At 41.2% G+C, this 22,860-nt stretch overlaps 1 protein-coding gene across 3 annotated transcripts in view; it reads left to right on the forward strand.

Moving 5' to 3' along the window:
* Positions 1–13,267, forward strand: part of TASOR2 (transcription activation suppressor family member 2) — a 66,473-nt gene extending 53,206 nt beyond the window's left edge. For all 3 annotated transcript variants that reach the window (XM_083183349.1, XM_083183352.1, XM_083183351.1), the window contains 5 exons: positions 6,893–7,046; positions 7,399–7,504; positions 9,891–10,072; positions 11,088–11,202; positions 12,135–13,267. In XM_083183349.1, coding sequence (XP_083039475.1) covers positions 6,893–7,046; positions 7,399–7,504; positions 9,891–10,072; positions 11,088–11,202; positions 12,135–12,141 — 564 coding nt within the window. In that variant the 3' untranslated portion in view covers positions 12,142–13,267. The remainder of the gene's footprint in view (positions 1–6,892; positions 7,047–7,398; positions 7,505–9,890; positions 10,073–11,087; positions 11,203–12,134) is intronic.
* The last annotated feature ends 9,593 nt before the right edge of the window (positions 13,268–22,860 follow it).

Consider the following 22,860-nt stretch of genomic DNA (forward strand, 5'->3'; position numbering starts at 1 on the left):
TCTTGTTTAACACAATTTCCATCAAAAGCAATAAAAAATTGATATTGGGACCTTTATAATGTGGACTGGCTGACACCAGACTTCTAACAGCTTCCAAGCCTTCCTCATGTTTAATGTTTGTATACAGGCTTGATACATGAAGCGTTACAAGTAAAGAGGATTGTGGTAATTTCCCAAGCTGTTTAAGTTGAACAATAAAGTCCGTAGTGTCTTTTAGATAGTAACTGTAGCCAGAAGTCCACGTACTGAGAGAGGGACTGGCATATTGAGCCACAGGAGGACACAATTTGTCCCCCCTGGGGATGAACCAAGGTTTTGTGTATCTTAGTGAGTGAGTGAGTGTGAAAAGGATCCTAGCTGCATCCTTGGTGTCAAATCTTTTTATACCAGACAGGGCATCCGCAATAGAGGCAGTAGTATCCATAATGTCCAGAAATCAATTGGATCCAAATGAAAAAAAGAGAAAAATATCCACAAAAACAAAAATAGGTACTTGTGAGTTATCTGGGCGTCCGATTTTTTGATTGTATGCCTTAAGTTAAGGCATACAATCAGATGCGATGCGATGCGATATCGCATCGCATCGCATCGCATGCGACCATCGGATGCGATGACCCGATTTTTCCATAGGAATCAATGTTAAAATGGACTGAGTCCATTTTAACATGGAATTCAATGGGAAAAAGGGGTCCTTTTCATACCCCTACTATCCAAGTGGGCATGGAGTTGGATATAAACCTGTGGCGAGCGTAGCGAGCCACCGAGCCCGAAGCGTGGTGAGCGAAGCGAGCCCCGCGAGGGGACGGTATTCCGTGTCCCCTCGCGGGGCTCGCTACGCTCGCCACGCTTCGGGCTCGGTGGCTCGCTACGCTCGCCACAGGTTTATATCCAACTCCATGCCCACTTGGATAGTAGGGGTATGAAAAGGACCCCTTTTTCCCATTGAATTCCATGTTAAAATGGACTCAGTCCATTTTAACATTGATTCCTATGGAAAAATCGGGTCATCGCATCGCATCCGATGGTCGCATGCGATGCGATGTCCCGATCCGACCCGATTTAAAAATCGGACGCCCGGATAACTCACAAGTACCCAAAAATATATCCTAAAATCCATCCGGGTGCAGGATATCATAAAAGGGTTTCAGGAAGCATTAAATAGTCCGCACACCAATCAATACCAACTTGAGGGTGCCAATACCACATAAAGAGAATCGATAACATAGTAGTTAGAGGTCGGCACAACCATTTTGCAAAAAAAAAAATTATAGTGGAAAAAAAATGAAAAAATCCAAACGTTTGCAGCAGAACTTTACAAGAACATTGTCCATATACTTATCAATGATGGTACAGGAGAGCAAGCATTTTAAATCCACTGCAAAATAATGGATAATATTCAGTCATGCTCTACAGCGGTTTCGGAGGTGTATCCATCATCAGGAACATGTCTGAGTGACCAAATAGACCAGGTGTATATATATAGCTGCCACAATTAATTATCAATGAGAGAAAGTGTGCTTACCTGTGCAACATGCCGATTTCCAAACAGGAAGTGTGCACCTGGTCCAGCTTCCGTCGGTCCCAGTGCAACTTTAACAGATTATTAGTAATATATAGCGCAAACTAAAGTCTTTCCCCTATATATATATATATATATATATATATATATATATATATATATATATATATATATATATATATATATATATATATATATATATATACATAGATCCTGGAAAAACCGCACACTGTTCCAATCCAACCAATAGGGTGCAGGGTCACATAAACGTAGTATATAGAGAGGATTTTACCTTCAGGTAAAACAAATGAAATCCGCACACCAGCTGAGTAAATTTTAAAATGGTATATTCAGCATAAAATGCAAGTGAAAAAAACATAGACACATGGCATCATATAGGCAAAAACGTATACAAAAGGGTCCAGGTGTAACTTATCTAGTGATGCTCCATCCAGGAGACCTGCGACCAGCCATAAAGCCCTGATACCCGACAGCCTGTTTCGGTGGGTGCTCCACCTTCCTCAAGGGTATAATGCTAACTGGCCCAATAGTGCCTTAAATAGAGCAAGAGGGTACCGCCAAAATCAGAGGAATCACACTCACCTGTCCTGCAAGATTCCGTCAAGTCTGCATGCATTTCCTCACAGCGTGTGGACCGCAGGTGACACGCATCACCACTTCCGGATCCAACTTCGATCACGCCCCTTAAGGTGTAAGTGTAGCGGCCGTGCAATGAGAATGCCGCCAGCGTCAAAGTCGGTGACGTCACAGCGCGTCATCCGCCATCGGCGTGACTGGCCCTGTGCTCACCGTTGAATGCGCTCTATATCGCGGCTTCCGGCTTCTAAGCCGTCCCCTGGAACGCACGGCCATATTAGCTACATACGTCACCATAGTAATATAATGTTATTCAGCAGCAGAGATAAGTACGGTAATCAGTGCACGGACTGGGTAGAATGCACATTCACTGCGATAATTGACTGGCATCCCCTTACTCAAAAATAGAAACAATACCCATTAAAGTGCAATAGTGTCTCCGTCACCATAGGATCAAAGGAATATATATACAATACAGTGAAAGCAAATATAAAGTAATAGAAGGGAAGCATGATTTTAGGAACAATCACAAAAATAAGCAGAGTAGCTTAGAGGGACCCGCCAATCAGAAAGAATAGTATCCAAAATAGAGATACAATTGTAAATATCAGGTACATTATTGGAAACATAACATAATGAATCCATGCCAGCAATCAGACTAGAGAAAAACATTGAAGTTAATCTCTTCATTTAAACCAAAGGGTGTCAATGAATTAAGATTATAAATAAACTCTGTCTCCTTCCGTAATAAACTGAGATGTCTATCACCGCCTCTTTTAGGCGCCTTCACTTGGAACAATGGCATAAATTTGAAATCTTTAATTGTATGACCTGCTTCATAAAAATGTCTGGCCACTGGGGGTGTTGTAAGGTCACGGACTGTCATGGCTTTCTTAATGGATGACCTGTGCATGTTGATACGCTCCTTTAACATTCAAATTGTTTTTCCTATATATAGGAAATGACAGGGACATACAATGGTATACACTATATATTTGCTATCACACGTCATGTGTTGATGCAACTTGATCTTTTGACCCATAGATGGATGGACAAAGACGTTTCCTGTCATGAAAAAAGGGCAATTCACACATGATCCGCATTTGAAAGCTCCATCACGGCATTGTAACCACGATGTTTTTGGTGCAGGGCTTACATCCGAAGAAGTAATCTGGTCTTTCAAATTACTGCTGCGTTTGTACGCAAACATGGGTTTCTCACCACAAAATTGACCCATTACTGGGTCTGATGCCAATATGTGCCAATGTGAAAAAACTGAGTCTCTCAATTTTGAAGATGCAATGGAGTAGGTAGTTGGAAAGATCATCCTCTGGATGGAGGTGTCACGTTTAGGCTGATTCAGCACGGTATCCCGATCCAGTTTATAACACTTCTGGATGGACTCCTCAACTTCTTTAGCATTATATCCTCTTTGTAAGAATTCTGTGCCCATTTTTTGTAAGGCAGGCATCAATTTCGACCTATCTGAAGTAATTCGTACAACTCTCAATAATTGAGAGTACGGAAGTCCACGTTTTAGTGAGCTGGGGTGGAAGCTCTCAGCGCGTAAGACAGAGTTAATGTCCGTTGTTTTTTTATAAATGGATGTGTGGAGCTGTCCATCCACGATGCTAACATCCACATCCAAAAAGCAAATGTTGGTCTGACTGCTGGCATGGGAAAACCTGATGGTACCTGGTAATCCATTAATGTATTGCACAAATGAATCAAGCAAAGTAGGGCCTCCTGTCCATAAAAAGAAAATATCATCTATAAATCTAACATAAGATGTAATATATGGCGAAAATAATCTGTTATGTAAGATATTGTCTTCTTCATAAACATGCATAAATAAATTGGCGTAGGCAGGGGCCATGTTGGAGCCCATGGCCGTGCCTTGAAGCTGCAAATAAAATGAGTTATTAAACAAAAAATAATTTTTATGCAAAACAAAATCAATCAATAGCAGAAAATAATCGACAGGAGGACCACTATATGCAGGATTCATTGTGATAACCTTTTTGATGGCATCCAGTCCCTCTTGGTGACAAATATTTGTGTATAAGCTAGTAATGTCACATGTCACTAGCATACAGTTGGCTGGCATAGTTTTAATTTTATCAAGGCGGAGCAAAAAGTCCGTTGTGTCCCTCAGAATGGTGTCAATTTCAGCTACACATGACTGCAAAAAAAAGTCAATGTACTGCGAGAGGTTTTGGCAAAGGGAGTTCCTGGAGGTGATGATGGGTCTCCCCGGTGGCTTATGGAGACTCTTGTGTATTTTTGGTAATATGTATAATAGAGGAGTGACCGGATGAACCTGAGACAAAAATTCACAAGTGTTTTCATCTATCCAGTTGTTATTAACACCCATGGATAGAATGTTATCGAATTCTTTAGAGTAATTGGACATGGGATCAAATTTTAATGTTTTATAGCAGGTAGAGTCTGCTAACTGACGCTGTATCTCTGCAACGTAGTCAGTCAGATTCATTACAACCACACCACCACCTTTGTCCGCCGCACGTATAATGATGTTTTTATTAGTTTTCAATGTTTTAACAGCCTGTCTCTCTTCAATAGTTGTATTGGAGTAAGAGAATTTTTGTTTTTTCATGAAGGGAATAAGATCCCTTCTGACCAGGCGGACAAAGGTGGCAATGGATGCATTGGAGCTGGGAGGATCAAACACACTTTTTTTCTTACGGAAGGAGACAGAGTTTATTTATAATCTTAATTCATTGACACCCTTTGGTTTAAATGAAGAGATTAACTTCAATGTTTTTCTCTAGTCTGATTGCTGGCATGGATTCATTATGTTATGTTTCCAATAATGTACCTGATATTTACAATTGTATCTCTATTTTGGATACTATTCTTTCTGATTGGCGGGTCCCTCTAAGCTACTCTGCTTATTTTTGTGATTGTTCCTAAAATCATGCTTCCCTTCTATTACTTTATATTTGCTTTCACTGTATTGTATATATATTCCTTTGATCCTATGGTGACGGAGACACTATTGCACTTTAATGGGTATTGTTTCTATTTTTGAGTAAGGGGATGCCAGTCAATTATCGCAGTGAATGTGCATTCTACCCAGTCCGTGCACTGATTACCGTACTTATCTCTGCTGCTGAATAACATTATATTACTATGGTGACGTATGTAGCTAATATGGCCGTGCGTTCCAGGGGACGGCTTAGAAGCCGGAAGCCGCGATATAGAGCGCATTCAACGGTGAGCACAGGGCCAGTCACGCCGATGGCGGATGACGCGCTGTGACGTCACCGACTTTGACGCTGGCGGCATTCTCATTGCACGGCCGCTACACTTACACCTTAAGGGGCGTGATCGAAGTTGGATCCGGAAGTGGTGATGCGTGTCACCTGCGGTCCACACGCTGTGAGGAAATGCATGCAGACTTGACGGAATCTTGCAGGACAGGTGAGTGTGATTCCTCTGATTTTGGCGGTACCCTCTTGCTCTATTTAAGGCACTATTGGGCCAGTTAGCATTATACCCTTGAGGAAGGTGGAGCACCCACCGAAACAGGCTGTCGGGTATCAGGGCTTTATGGCTGGTCGCAGGTCTCCTGGATGGAGCATCACTAGATAAGTTACACCTGGACCCTTTTGTATACGTTTTTGCCTATATGATGCCATGTGTCTATGTTTTTTTCACTTGCATTTTATGCTGAATATACCATTTTAAAATTTACTCAGCTGGTGTGCGGATTTCATTTGTTTTACCTGAAGGTAAAATCCTCTCTCTCTCTCTCTCTCTATATATATATATATATATATATATATATATATAGATAGATAGATAGATAGATAGATAGATAGATAGATAGATAGATAGAGAGATATATATATATATATAGATATACGTGGGTAACAGGACGGCACTCCAAAGGGTATGTGCTTCGTCGGTGCCAGGTCTGTAATAGGAAATGCAGTACACTTACCCCCCCCGCAGAAGGATGAAGACCAGCACTAAGACGTTGATAAATGAAGAAAAAATGTAGTTTATTCCATGTGCAGGTACAAGCAACACGTGCTGTCCCGACAGCCGTTTGTAAGTTGATTGGATTCATCAACATGTATTTCTATCTGCTTTCACTATGATTTAAGGTTTCCATTTCATCTAAGCCAGAGGTTCACAAACGTGGTCCTCAAGGCACCCGAAAAGTCCATATTTTAAAGATAACCACGGCTCATTACAGATAGTTAAATCAACTTGATGGAGGTGCTTATTCGGTCACCTGTGACCAAGCATGTATATACGGGTGCTTTGAAAAGCTCATTTGGGAACCTCTAATCTAGGCTATCTCTAAAACCAAAATGTCATCTAGTACTACCTGTCTAATATTTTCATAGTGCGGATAGAGAGGAAAAAAAATATTGAATATATTATGTTTTTTTTGGGGTGGGGGAAGGGGGGGGGGTTAAAGGTCTTGATCTCCCTCCTAAAGGTAATAATAGATCAATGTCTACAGTACTGCCCTGCCACTATCAATATCTTAATGTTCATATCCTTTTCCTACTAGTTATTTGGGGTCTGTTCTTTTCCCTGTTTTCTGCATGATACTTGTTTGTTTGTAAGGGCTTGTAGTTTTCATTTTTTTTGGCCAGAAAATCACTGAACAGACTAAAAAAAGATCTACTGTACATGAAAATGGAATACAAAAGTCCCGTCTTACTTTGTCCAATATCTGCAGACTGAATGTTACTGTGTAAGCTTGTTGTTACTAGAGTATATCCTTTGTGTCTGTAGATTCCGTGTTTGCTGCAACTAAGGCTTCTCCCAAGTGTAACCTTTGCTGCTGTGGATGCCCCAGAGGATATAACGGAGTCTACGTACCAGGAGCTTTTCCAAGCGGGTGGATTTGTAGTTTCTGACAAAACTCTATTGGAAAACATCACTTTAGGTTAGTATTTGTTACATCTTTTCTCTGTTTTATTTTTGGTACAGTTTGATAGAAGCTTGCTTAAGCCACCAGGATTTGTGAGCGTTCCGGGACAGCAGCTCGACATGCCTGGACAATGGGGGTGTCTTATTTCTAAATGTCAGCCGAGTATCTTATCATCTCATCCAATACTGGGTCCGACATTGTAACTCACATGTGTTTGGTAGTACTGTATTCACCCTATCATTTAAATAGTATATCTCTACTTGTGTGCAATGTGAGCACATGAAGCTTGTATGTTATTCCCCTGTAGGATAATATATGCTGTATACATAGTTATCATGTCTCTTTATTTTCCCTTATTTGTTTATAGAGAAGCTAAAGGAACTTCTTAGCATTATGGAGAAGATGAACAGAACCTCAGCTTGGAAGTGGCTAATTCATTACAGGGAACACAGGAAACTTAAAGAAGATAAAAGGTTATTTTTTCCCCTATTTGTACCAATATAATTTTGTGTCTGTATATATCTGAAATATTGTACAGCTTGGTCTAGTAGTAAACTTGTAGTAGTCAACACCTCCCTTCAGGTGTGACCTTTCTTTCAATCTTCCAAGGTCATGTTTGATAGTTGTATGCAGTGGTCCTTGTTTTGTTATTTTTCTTTTGAAGAGGGCGAGGGGAGTTCTTATACTGTAAAAATGAAACCAATATGTATGTATGTATTTATTTATTTACACTTGCTTATACAGGTTGAGTATCCCTTATCCGAAATGCACAGGACCACGAGCATTCCGGATAAGGGAATATTCAGTTTTTCAGGAATTTTTTTTTTTAGCAATACTTACCTGCCCCTGGTGGGTCCCCGATGGTCCCTCGGCGTCCATGGAGTCCTCCGGCGTCCACGGCAGGCCACCAGCACCGTCTCCAGCGGTCCCAGGAGTGCTTTGCGCAAGTTCCCAGGCACGTCGGTGACGTCACCGGCGCGCACTCGCGCAAAGCACTCCTGGGACCGCTGGAGACGCCGGAGAGGATGCTGAAGGCCTGCCGTGGACGCTGGAGGACTTGGTAAGTATTAAAAGAGGGTTAGGGGGGGAAAAAAAAAATTTGAATTATTCCAAAAAAATCACGGTTTTTGGAATAATTCGGATACAGGATGCCCGGATACGGGATACCCGACCTGTATAGCGCACACATATTCCGCAGCGCATTACAGAGTATAGTTGAACATTCACATCAGTCCCTGCCCCAGTGGAGCTTACAATCTATATTCCCTACCACTGGGAGCAAGTGCTACGTTTAATTAAAATGATAAATTACTGTATTAGTCATTTATACAGCTGCTGTGCCCCTTTCCTGAAGGGTAACTAAACTCCAACATTTCACCAAAGTAAAATAATCCTGCTGTGTATTTAATATTTTGGAATAACTCCAGATTCTTTAATTACCTTTTTTCTTCCTGAACTCCCATAATAAAACCTCAGAATTAATCCTTTGCTACAAGTTAGAATATAGGAAGGAACAAAGAATAACCTGTAGTGATTGTTTCCCAAATACTTCTCAGGAAGATCAGTGTTCAAAGTATATGCTTCAGATGTCAGCAACACTATAGGGTCAGTCCAAATTAGGGCAGTGTTCCATTGAAATGCCAGCATTGCCACCCTATATAGTCCCAATTTCAGCAATAAACTGTGTTATACTGTAGGTTGCAGCCCCATAGAGATACATGTAAAGAGACGATTTAGGGCTCATGTGCATACTACAGTGCCAGCTTCATGGGCATCATACCAGATTGAAGTGCCCCTTTTTTGAGGTTTCAATATATAATTGTAGGCAGACGTCATATTTACAGCATCAGAGGTCATTACGGTAAGTATACCTGTAAGTACTGTTAGTACAAAGAACTATGGCAACATCATTTTTTGAATGTGTGTCTTTAATGGTTTACTAGTCCAGTAGCAATGGTACTTGTCACATTTTGTTAATATACAGTAACAATTACAGTAAGATGAAATTGGACTTGTCCTTGTCTGGGGTCCCTGGTCCCTTTTAAAGAAGGTGATCGCCTTATTCCTTCCACTAGTTTATAGTTGAATTTGAGCCTCCAGGGATCCACACTTGATGTCAGTCTAGCTGTCTGGACTGAATCAAGTCCATATGATAGTAAGGCACGTCCTACTATTCATTTTTACTACTAACATGCTGTGTATTGTCTGCTCTGTACCTGCTCCCCCTGCCCTGTGTTATGTTTTATTTAGGTCTGCATACTTAATATTGTGAAAGGATTTTGTATCTTCATTGTTGTGGATTTTTGCTTTTCCCCCAGAATAAATAGGTTAAATGGGAAGCTTTTTAATATGTTCAGTTGATCTAGTAACTGCAAGCATATGCTTTGAGAAAGAAAGCATGGCATGGCATTTGAGTAACTTTCTAGCCCTGGAGATTCTACATCTATTGCTCTATGCTGTTTTCCTACTATTTGCATAATTGTGGTTCCTGGGGTATTATGAAACCTAATTTTAATAATTAGAACATTATGATAACATTTTAGATCTAAATCTCCTTACACACGGAGCGATTGGTCGCTCAATGACTGTATTGCTGAGTGTCCTGTTTTTTTTTATCAGCGACAAGTCATATTCGCTGATGAAAACAAGTCACTGCCAGGGGAAGCCGTCGCACCAGCGACCATTGCATGGCTGGTCACGGGAGTGGGCTCCTGGCGACAGTCACCCCATACACATGGGGATATGGTCACTCAGAATGGCTAGACTTGCCCCGTGTATACAGGGCTTTACTCTTTAATTTGTATGGCTTTAATTCTTTCGGTGACTTAACATTTTGTGGGTTTTGCTTTTTCTCTACAGAGTAGAGTCTGCTTCACAGATAAAGATTTCTCTGCTAAAATCTTACTACCAATCAAATATTATTGAAATCCTGCCTTATCACCAGTGTGACAAGTTGTCTACCGAAATATCAGATGATCTTGTTTGTCTAATGAGTGTCCAACATCAGCATATCCATTCCAGACTTGCTGTCTATTTGACAGGTAATATTCCTTTTACTAGCATCTTTCCTTTATTGACTGCTTTCATCACGTTGAGGTGGATTGCTAAATATGGGAAGTCCACACTTAGAGACATATTCCGTTAGCACACCACACAGGGAAAGGCTGTTCAATTAAATAGCCATTTCCCCCACCAAAAATCAGGGATTAATGTGTAGAAATTTACTGATTGTGCTCAATGTGTTTTCCCCAAGGTTTAACCCCACAGATGGTCCCTTTTTCTTGTGGACTTTTCCTCTCAGCTACTGAAGCTGTAAAGAAAAGTACACCCTTGGGGAATAACATAGATTAATCTCTGATAATTTAGGGCCTGGTTAAGAGTGGATTGCAAATTCAAAATCCATGTGCACTGCAGGTAAGACAAATGAAATGTGTGCAGACAGAGAGAGGTTTGGGTGAGGTATGCTTAAACTGAAATCTAAATTGCAGTTAGGGTGGCCAATCTCGGGATCCTGGGATTTGGCCCTAAAATCGCCAGTATTTAATCCCATCATTGGAGTTTCCAGTCCCTGTATTCCAGGATTAGCCTGTGCAATGTGCGATCTACTGCTAGGCAGCAGCTGAGCACCCATTCAGATGCCCCGGCTGTGTGGTTACAGGCCGCACTGCTCTCATACGCGCCACCTGCCAGAACATATGAGTAAATTGCGTGGCGCCCAGTTTGGGGTGGTGGTGCATTTTTATTTATTTATTTTCAAGCACTTTATTTAAATTGAGAATTTGAATCCCAGGATTGAACAAAAATGCCCCAGGATTGGCCATCTAATTGCAGTGTAAAAAAAAAAAGCGGCCAATATTTACCCTGCACAGGAACAAAATAACACACCCAAATTTAACTTTCTCTGCACATATTACAGCAAAGTGCAATCTTATCTACAGATGTAGATGAATCATACATGTACAGTGAGGTGTCGTACATCTTACAGGGCTTTTTATGAACTGTTTAATTTTTTTGGTTAAAGTAGCAAAATGTAAGTGACAGGTGTTTTATGTGCAGACACACCCTGCGTAATGGCTGAGGAGTTTGAACAAAATGGATTCCTTGTGTATGATGTGGATACATTCATAAGAAACATTCAGAAGGTAGATGTGCAGCTCCACGCTTCATTTTGGTGAGTGACTTCCTAATAAACGGAGTCTTTTTATTTTTGAAACAGTCTTTACTAAACCATATGGCTTGTTGTCTCCACCATTATTCATTGACCACCTGGGGTACATTTCTGTTAGGATTTTGGATGCTATGTAATTTTTCCGAACCAAACGGTGGACATGGCAATGGTCAACACATGAAAAGGTCGACCTGAGTAATGTACAATTTCGTTTTTCATGAGTTACCATTCACATGGACTCAGATTGGGAACAATAAACTGTGCCTAGTGCAGCAAAGTACCTGGCCCACAGCACGGCGAGCCAAGCAAGTGTACACGGTACACTAATTTGTGGTCCACGTGTGATAAAGATGGAGCGCCTGTCAGCCAGCCTGAGAAATCGCCAGATCTCCTGAGCTGGCGCAATAAATTTTGATTTTTGTAGGAACCCTGATATTTGTGTTCTCTTGGTGAGAGTGCCTGACAGTCTGCACTCTTTTATCATCACTGGGGTGCTTCTATACACAATACTGTAGAGGATATTTCTGGTTATGGAGCCTGATTCAGGTCCAAACAAACAAAAGTCATTCAAATTACCAATGCACAAACCTGTGAACTACCTGTCCATGAGCAAACTTCTTGGACACCTACACGGCATGTAAGGTACAGGTCCTTTGTCAGTTTGGCTGCAGGTGCCACATGAATGACAGACTGAAGCCACCTATTAGCTGAAGCTGTACCGGCATCTTGGACAGAGCTGCGACGACCTGCTTGTGTGACCTCACATACATACATACATCACACTCCCAACATATCTGGGGCATCATCTAATGTTACATTCATAAGACTTCATTCAGTCTACAAAATGTCTGATTCCAGTTTCCGCAGTTAAATAGTTAAACATTAACAAATCAAATCATTTCTGCTGTCTTAACCAATTATTTTTTTTTTCTCAGGTCATGACGCATCAGAAGCTCATTACGATAGCACATAATAAAGATATATATGTCAGTAACCTTTTTGTAAATAAATATAGAGCAAAACAAATGGAAATACAGCTCCAGTTTGTTAATAACAGCACTAAGTAATAAGGTTTGCCTAGTGTATTTCACTTTGAAATCCGTACCTTTCCTTACGACATGCCTGCTTTTATTTCTGTCTTATATATGTGTTCAGTTACTTTGCACCTTCTAACTATGTGCTGGAGATTTTTTTTACATATGGCTTCCTGACGCACTGCTTTAAGTTTGGTTGTATTGTGCAAGCGTGTGTACAGTTACAACATTTTGTGGTACTTATATGTTAGTTGGGCGCCCACTATAGTTAGTACGCTCATACCCCCACTAGCCATGTCGGCATGGAGTTGATTTTATACAGTGTGGCGAGCCCCACGGAAAACTAAGCAAATAGCTTAGTGGGCGTCCATCTAACATATAAGTACCCATTTTGTTTATTGCATCTGTAGTCTGAAAATATAACGGCATCAGTCTCGATAAACATTACAAGTCATAGGAGAAACTGCTCACCATGTTACAGTTAGTGTGTCGGGGGTTGTTTTGTTTTAAACATTAATACTATTTAAAAGAAAAAATCTCTAAATTATTTGATTTCATAGGAATTATAATATAAAAAAATATTTTGTTTTACAGAATGTTATTTATAAGTAGTCATACTTTATGTATATCTCAATTTAAATACTATATTTTTTGTCTTCTATTATGCTTTGTATATTAATGTATGCACAATATTAAGCTATTGCAAATGGCTTAAAGCTAGTAATATAAAACATTGTATATTAAAAATCAACACTTGTACAAATGATGTTTTAATATTTTAAGTTTTTATTTTCTGACTTCCAGTCATGTCAGCTGCAAAACATGTTTAGAAGATTTTGTAAATAGGTTCCACAGCTCATATCAGATTACTTTTTTTTTTTTTCTTTTCTTTTGTATGGAAAATGTACAGTAAACGTAATAGAATTACTTTATTCCTGTTTGGAAACGTCTTTCTAACTAATTTTATAAATAAAGTGTGCAGAAAAGGATTTGGACATTGTAAACATGCAATAATATAATTTATATCTAAAATACTTCTATTGTGTTCATTTTAGCTACTTTTTTCTATATCTATAGTTGATAGGACTCAAGTAATGTGCACTTGGTCAAACTCCATTTTAATTCATACTGCTTTTCTTGGTTGGATACAGGTTTTTAACACTACCCCCATTCTCATTCCTTGCCCGCCCACTAGTGCGTTATCCCCTCCCCAGGATTACTCTCACTGTCTGTATTCTTACTGCCGGGATCCTGACTGCATCCTGATTTTAATAATTTTGTCTATTTATATTTTGTAGTGCTTTATTATTAGTTTTAGAAGATTCTGCCATTAAATGCGACCATGAAGATGCTAGTAACACCATAACCCACACCAATCGTTTAGAACATTTACCAGAGTAGTGCACATCACTTCACTGCTTGCTGCTTTTTATTCTGTAGCCAAATTATTGGTTTACACAGTTATTCTACAAGCCTCTTTGTGACCTGAATATATTGCTGTGAGCTACATGCATAATCCCAGCTCATGACTCCAATCCTTTATATTGGTGCTAACTGCATTACTGTAAAACCTGTAAAAGAATATACATATTTGAAATACAGATTTGTTTGGTGATTTCAATGTGGAAATAAATATGAGAAAATATATATTTTGATATGCCGGAGGTAATGATGGTGTACTATTTCTTTTTGATGAAACCGCTGTGTTTACATATTAGTGCTCATTGAACAGTGTCTCCTCCTTTCTATACTATAGTTTCTCAAACTCTACTATTACAGTCCAAGTTTTAAGAATATCCATGCTTGAGCACAGGTGACCTATAGCCTGGTTCTGGTTCACTTTCAAAAGCAAATTCTCTCTCTAATGGACAAAACCATGTGCACTGCAGGTGGGGCAGATGTAACATGTGCAGAGATAGTTAGATTTGGGTGTTATTTTGTTTCTGTGCAGAGTAAATACTGGCTGCTTTATTTTTACACTGCAATATAGATATCAGTTTGATGTACAAACCCCACCCAAATCTAACTCTCTCTGCACATGTTACATCTGACCCACCTGCAGTACACATGGTTTTGTCCATTAGAGAAAGAATTTGGTTTTGCAAGTAAACCACAATTAGGACCTTAATTAGTATATTAGTCACTTATGTCAGGTCAATGAATTAGTTATTTCTCTCTGTTATTACAGTTCATTAAAGTTTTCATCCACACAGTTGGTCAGTGTGAAAGTTCTGCCCAGATTATACCAATGGAGGAGGGCTGACCAGGACCCCTAGCCCCCTAAAACTTGACCAGGACCAACTGGACCACTTCACTTTGGTTTCATCCCAATCAGTGCAGGGAGTGTCCAAATGCATGACTGGACAGACATACAGACTAATTCATTTTATATATAAGCTATCTCATAGCTATCTGTCATATAGTGTATCATGACAATCTACCTATGCTGATGGCTGTGTGACATAATATAGCAAATGAATATATAAAAATGGATTGGAAAAAGTCCTATGTACACTAGAAAAAAAACCAATAGAAAATATAGTGCAAAAGGTAATTCCGTTCATTAAACTGTGAGAGTACTTGGAGCTAAAACTTAGGGCCTTATTCTGGTTCACTCTTAGAGGCAAATTCCTTCTTAGATGGACAAATCCATGTGCACTGCAGGGGGGGAGATATAACATGTGGAGAGAGAATTAGATTTGGGTGAGTTATTTTGGTTCTGTGCAGGGTAAATACTGACTGCTTTATTTTTACACTGCAATATAGATCTCATTTGAAGAAAACCCCACCCAAATCTAACTCTCTCTGCACATGTTATATCTGCCCCACCTGCAGTGCACATGGTATTGTCCATTTGAGAAGGAATTTGCCTCTAAGAGTGAACCAGAATAAGGCCCTTAATTTTTAGTAATACAAATCTAAAAGTGGATACGTTTATTTACAGTTTCTTATATAGCGCAGCATATTCCGTTGCGTTTTACAATTGGAAACAACAGTGATTAAACAAACTGGGTAGATACAAACCAACATGGTGGTAGAAGGGCCCTGCTCACCAGCTTACAATCTATAGGAGGTAATGATCAATACATGATTCTAAAAGATATAAATATAAAACTGTAGAGTTCAAACCTGAGCCGACACTACTGCGCACCCATTTTGTTCCCTATGCCATGATCCTCTGACTCCTTTTCATCCTGCTATGTATGGGACACACACAGTCGCACTGAGCTGACTGACTGTTCAGGCACCGAGCGTGGAGAAAGATCCAGCGGTTCCAGACACCCAGTGTGTGAGAGAACACTTCCGCAAATGTCACTGCAGGGGCCGGTTCTTACTTGGTGCTTTTGGAGCTAGCTGTTTCCTCAGTGGGAGCTATCATTCTAGGTCCTTGATGGCTAACCTTAACACCAGCTGTTGTTGAACTACACATCCCAGCATGCTCTGCATCAGATTTAGCATAGCCAAATAGCAAAACTGAAGCAGAGCCTGCTGGGATGTGTAGTTCAACAGCTGGAGTGTCAAGGTTAGCCATTAAGGATTTAGGTTATATGAAATGTTGATGTAGAGTGACTTATCACTGCAGATATTGATGTTTTTTTACATACTTTACAATCATAATTTATTAGCCTTATTTTGTGACCTATATTTTGGTAATATTTTTATCTATAAATGTAAAAAGGTTTTTTTTTTTCTCACACTTTAGGAGAACAATCATTTTATTTAGGTGTATAATAATCCCATGTAAGGTCAGAAGGTAGCAGTAGCACCATAACTAAAAATATCAATACCTTATGTTTGTATCGACCTAATGACCTGTTGACCAACATGTTGTAGACAAAACTATCCCAACCCCCGCTGGCAGCTTCCCGCGCTGCCCTCAGACATCGGCGATCATATGCCCTGCGCGGACATGAGTGGAGAAAGCGCACAGCGTTAGCGGGAACCCCGGAAACAGTACACAGCCAGCGGCCATAAACAGAGGGACCCGATTCCTGACCGCACACTACTCCTCTGCCACTCCTTAATATAAAGGCATGCATACCACTCACTTCCACTCCACTCGTACGTACTGTGGATATTTCAAATTGAGAGGAGGAGGTACTTATAAATGAAAAGCAAAATCGGGTTACGGGAGGGAAGAAAGGTTGGGAACCACTGCAGTAGAATATAGTCTGAGAGAGAAAGGCACATTATGGTAGAGTGCCATGCTCAGGATATCTTATATTCTGATGGTGTAGGGTAGAAGTCAGCATGTAACAGAGATTAAGAGATGGCTAGGTTTGATGAAGAATATGTAAATTGAGAAGGAATGGATGAGGGATTTGGGAGTGTGAAAAGGGAGAACAGAAGCCGGTATAGGGCTTGTAAGACAGGAGAGGTGGCCATAAAATGTTTGGAGAGGAAGGTTATCCAGACAGCAGCAGTGAGGATAGATTGGAGTGGAGACATGAGTTCCTCAGGGAGGACAGATAGGATACAGTTGGATATATGAGGACTGGAGAGGAAAGGTAGTTTTGAAAATCAAGGGCATACGGGTGATATTGGTTGAAATAGCAAATGAGCTTTCTTTAAGTGGACGTATAGAAAGAAAGGGAGGATAGCCAGGAGAAGGCAGTATCATGCAGAAAACTGATTTGCTGGAGCAGTGGGTGATCTGCAGTGTTAAAAGCAGAGAGAAGTAGCCCTTAGATTTGGCATTATTGCAGACTTTTTAAAGGGCAAATTTAGTGGAGTGGGAAGGACGGAAGCCAGTGTGAAATGGGTCAAGAAGTGGGAGGAAAAAAAGGGAGGGAGAAGAGAGACAAGTCAAAAGTTGGACAGAGTACCGGGATCAAGGGTGTGTTTTTTTTTTTAAGAATAGGGGAGACTAAGGCATGTTTGAAGGCAGAGGGGGCACTGCCTGATGAGGGGGAAGGTTTAGGGTGTCAGCAAGATGGAAATGGGCAAAAGGTAGCAGGGGAGGTGGAAGGTGATCAGGTCTAGTGGGGACTCTTTGGCCCTCCAGCTGTTGTTGAACTGCACATCCCAGCATGCCCTGCTACAGTTTTGCTATTTGGCCATACAAAAACTGTTGCAGGGCATGCTGGGATGTGTAGTTCAACAACAGCTGAATGGCCGAAGGTTCCCCATCCCTGGTTTAGTGGGTAAGTGGTTGGACTTGATAAGGACTATTACTTAATTTCCAGAAGCAAGGGAAAAAGAAGTTAAGTTGGTGAGATTGGGAATGGTGGTCAGGTAAAGAAGAGGCAGGTTCTTGAGGATCTGTTGGGATGTGATGTCCTGACAAATGGAGTCATTGGCAAAGTCAAAGACAGAACATAAAGAAGTTGGTTGAGGTGGGCAGAGAAGGACTTGGCAGTGTTAAATAGGTGCCTGAGTTATTGGTGCTTGTATGGGCAGTATTGTAAGATGGAAAAATAGACATGAAAAGGGGTAGTCAACTTTAGAGCGTGATTTTCTCCTGTGCTGCTCAGCTTTACATGTATTTTTAGCATTTATGCGTACGTGCAGATGCTTGGTGCGAGAGGGTGCAGCACAACTGCTGGTTGCCACCCTATTTCCACCTAGCAGTGTGCGAGTGAGGCGGAGGTGACAGGCGTTCCCATGCTAATGTACCCGTGAAACACATGCAGGGTGTGTTGTCAGCGAATGCCAGCTGCCCGCCCTCTTCCCATACAGGGCACCTGCAAATCTAAGATACCACAGAGGTGTCTTAGATCTGCGAGTGCTTGCAAAATAATTTGATGGTTGGTGACCATCAAATGATTTTGTCCCTGCACGCAAGGCTGCGAATGGATGTTAATGCAAAACACCCATTTGCATGCCTGCAGGGGGGGGTGGGCGGCCGTGCGGGCAGCGTTTAGTGGACTCGCAAAGCTGCAAAATTTGCGAGTCAACCAGAAAAAGGTAATTCGAGTACAGGACAAGTACATAGTATATGCTACAACAGGGGATAGCCAACAGTATGTCAGAAATCCAAGTCTTGGTGTCAGTGTAGGAAGTAAGGAGTAGAAAATGGTTTAATATAGGAAAAGCAGATAAGGGGAGAGAGCTCATAGTGTGATGGGGAGGGGCAGACAGATAGGGGTGAAACAGATGGCATAGAACTGAGGATGTAATAGAGCAGTGATAGCCAACCCTAGCCCTCGAAAGCTACCAACAGTTCAAATTTTCCAGACAACCTAGCTGCTGCACTCATTAATCACTGACACATTTTAAAAGATCCACAGATGGAGCTAATTAGCTCACTTGTGATTCTGTGAGGAGACCTGCAAAACATGCACTGTTGATAGCTCTCGAGGACTAGGGTTGGCTACCCCAGTAATAGAGGGTTTTGGTGAGAGATGGGATATAAATGAGCAGGTAACTGGATTAGGATGAAAGAAGGCTGGGTTGGAGCCAGCCCCTTTAAAGTTTTGTAGAGAGGTGGGGAATCTGATAGGGGGGCAGATGTATTAAGCCTGGTGAAGAGCTAAAGAGCAAGGAGATAATGCACCAGCCAATGAACTACCAACTGTCATTTTTAAACACCGTTCATTGGCTGGTGCGTTATTAATTTATTAACCGTTTCTTATATTCCACAGCGCTTTACAGAGAGAATATTTGAACATTCACATCAGTCCCTGCCTCAGTGTCCCAAAGTCTCCTTTCACTATCTCTTCTCCAGGGTTAATACATCTGCTCCAGGGAGAAGTAGGGAATTCCAGAGATAAGGTGCACCATGGCCAAAATATTGGAGTCAGGAATAGGAGGAAGTAATCAGTTGGCAGGAAAGGCAGCATATTTTTGTAGCGTGCTGGGAGAGCTGAGGGAAATTACATCAAATATGTAAATGTTAGAGGAATAGGTTAGTGCTTTGTAAATTAGTGTGTTTATGTTGTAAGTTAATATAGGCGTGTTAAAAATATTGGATGGTTTGCAGTCCTTGTGAAGGGGGGTCGGGTGTTTCATCCATGACTCCAATAGGTGTGTGTGTGTGTGTGGAAGCTAGGCGTTCCATCCTTGGCTGCAATACTTGTATTAGGGGGGGGGGGGTGTTTTTATGTAGGACGTGCAGTATCTACCTGCTGTAGCAGAGAGATATTAGTACATCTACCCCCTAAATACCTAGCCACAATTTAGGATAAAACCAGTTTTCACACATGGCCATGGTCTTGTAATTCTGAACTCAAAGTACAAATTAAGCTTGCTGGCACCAATGCAGTCTTTTGACTACAAGCTCCCATCATAAGAACATGCGTTATAGGGATTCAGTACATTTGAGCATCATCTTCATAACATTGCAAGATTAGGCCATGACTGCTGAGTTTTTCACTGCAGATTTAAAGCATGCTTATTCCACTAAGATTTTGAGTGAGTCACTTTGAAAAGTTCAGGAGATTTGGGAGGCTAAACATTTGCATTTCAATATAATAACACCAGTAAACAGGCAAGCTTAAGGAATTGAGCATCTTTACCAAGGGTCAAATTCTGACGACTATATAATAATAATAACAACTGCTTGAGGAATTCTCCCTGCAACTGCTCAAAATGAATGTTAATGCTAGACTAGTCTGCGTCACTGATACAGTAAGTACACATTAGCCAAAATAAACTTAAATATTGTTAACAATATCATTATTGTGCAGGTTTGTAAAATTCGGCCAATTTTTTTTTTTTTTTGCACATTTGTGAAATAGTTTGTTTTGAAAATATTTTTCTAGAGACATTTCAGTGTATTAAACAGCTTAAAGTATATATGTACATATAATGGATGCCATGAACACTTAAAAGCTGTAACAGTAGCAACTTAAGCTTTATTTATATAAAATATTGAAATAAAAATGTTGTTTGCTTTATAACAATTCAGTAAGTGTTAGGATTATTTTAGTGCATCATAAGCACTTTATTTTTCTTCCTATGCTCCATGCTAATTAAATGTTAATTATGTCTAAGGTTACCAAATGTATATAAAAAAAACCTCTAAGAGTGGGGACATTTCTTGTAAGCTACAATAAGGGGTAGATTTTCTAAAATTGAAAAGTAGGGATGTCCATATAAATCAGATTGTATCATTTCTCTATTCGCATCCAAAAAATGATTGCTTAGTACAATGACAATAGGTATCAAACTCACCATCAATTTCAGCCCATTCTGATAATTCCACTGCTTCACGCTATAATAAACTATATAGTTCTAGAGATATGCACAATATTGGCCCAGCTACCAATACCATGAGGTAAGGCAGGGGAAATACAACCTGGCACATGGTAGTGGTGGTGGTCAGTGAAGCACCCTACCTTAGCTCTCCAGAAAATCCTTTCACCCTCTGGTGTAAAGTCAGTGGTGAAACGGTGTCCATCCTTGGTTCTGAATTGTGTTGTGTCGCAGCTGGGTTTTTCCTCTCAAGAAATGGCCGCCGGGCCCTCAACGGGAAGCTGGGAAAGAGACCCGTGCAGAGGGTTGGGGGGGATGGGAAGAGCTACAGAACGCTCCAAATCCCCCTCCTGCTGCCCACTCAGGGACTGTCACCCACTGAGCCTTCCCTGGTGGTTTAGTGGGGGCCTGAATGATCAGAGCCCCTGCTTCCTGATCATCTCCCCTGGTATGTGGGCGTTAATCTCCACTTACCCGTCACACGGATAATTTAGCGCTGCTGTGGCTCTCCCTGTGCTGAGGAGAGTCCGGACTATCTGGCCATGGAGGCCAGCAATCCGGCAGCAGCACGGGCGAAGCAGTGTGCAGCAGCGTTGCAAAGGACTGTGGCTAGCCGTCACTGTGTAAAAGTATAAAGGAGGAGGAAAATAAATGAAGTTAGGGCTAAAAATTGCCCTGCTCATTTTAAGTGTGGCCTTTTCTGAGGCATCAAGGAAAAAACTGGCTGGCCTGGGGAAGGCTGGATATAGGAGGGGAGAGACCTCTCCCTGCTGCACTCCAGAAGTCTTAAACTCCTTGGTGCCCAGTCAGAGGACCTGTAATACCCATGGTCCCAGTGTAACACCATAGACTGAAAGAAAAAAATATGATATGCTCTCTGAATAATATATAAAGTAACTATGTAAGTATTCTGATTATTATTAAAGTAACCTATATGAACATTACTCTCAGTACCTATTGCATTATATTAACTTTGTTGCTTGCGTTAATGTGAAATGAAATGTACAATGTGAAATTAAATGTACACGTGTGGATAAACCTGTAGTAGAAGTATAGGAATGGTTCTGGCACAAATTTAACCTTCAAATGTGTTCTTTCAAAATACTTGAATTGTTAACCTAAACTCATCCATTCTGTAAAGAGCATGCATTCTGAATAACATTGTCACACAAATCACACAGTGGTTGCTTACACAGAAATGTTTTAAAATGTTGTGGTTTATCTCACCATATAGGAGACCACAAAAAGAATAAAATGTTTGATATAGCACATGCCAAGAATAGATTTTATCAGAATTTTTCACCTTTTGTGGGAAAATAAGCAGTGATGGTATTTAATTTTAATACCTGATATCCATTGGCAGCGAGCATATTTGATTAAGAAAGAAAGTCGTCAAAATGACTAGTCCACGATCGCTTATAGTGACATCAAATAGTCAATAGAAATAATGAGATTTATGTCTTACCTGGTAAATCTCTTTCTTCGAGGACATCAGGGGCCACAGCGTTACAGTGGGTAGTAAGGAGATGGTATAGCACCAGCACCCTAGAGGTTAAACTTGAAATGCCTCCCAGGCAGCCGGGCTCCTCCCCTCCTCTACCCCGCCTCCAGGCCCGGAAGCTCTGTTTTTTTAACAAGCCAAGGCAGGAGACAAGATAGAAGGAAGAGAAGCACCGCACAGAAACACATTCTGAACATGTTAGTACCCTCAACCGAGGGATAATATAACATAATCATAACTTAACCGTAACGGAAGTAAAGCAGGCGCGGCAGGGAGGGATCCCTGTGGCCCCTGATGTCCTCGAAGAAAGAGATTTACCAGGTAAGACATAAATCTAATTTTCTCCTTCGGGAGACATCAGGGGCCACAGCGTTACAGTGGGACATCCTAAAGCAGCAACCCATGGGTGGGGACGCGCCTGTGCCGCAGCCAACACACTCTGGCCGAAGGCCGAGTCCTGGGAGGCACACGTGTCAAAAGCGCAAAAATGCAAGACAGTAATGGCGGAAGACCAAGTCGCCGCCCTGCAAATTTGCTCAACTTTAGCACTGCCTCTTACATCCCAGGACACCTCCACAGACCTAACGGAATGTGCCCGAATCCCCGCCGGAACCGGGAGGGAGGTGTCCAAATATGCCTGCCAGAGCGACTCCAGCGGGCAGTAGTTTGCGTAGAGGCGGGCCACCCTCTCATCCGAACACCATATAGTACAGAGAGAGAGAGTCTGACTAGTGCAACAGCCTAGAACGGTGCACATAGATGCGCCCCGGCCGGACAACGTCCAAGGAGGACCAAGCCGTAGTAACATTAGACCAGTGGTAGCCAACCCTAGCCCTCGAGAGCTACCAACAGTTCACATTTTCCAGACAACCTAGCTGCTACACAGCTGCACTCATTAATCACTGACACATTTTAAAAGATACACAGATGGAGCTAATTAGCTCACTTGTGATTCTGTGAGGAGACCTGCAAAACATGCACTGTTGGTAG

The sequence above is a fragment of the Crinia signifera genome, chromosome 4 (assembly GCF_055691185.1).
Source record: "Crinia signifera chromosome 4, ASM5569118v1, whole genome shotgun sequence".
Lineage (NCBI taxonomy): Eukaryota > Metazoa > Chordata > Amphibia > Anura > Myobatrachidae > Crinia > Crinia signifera.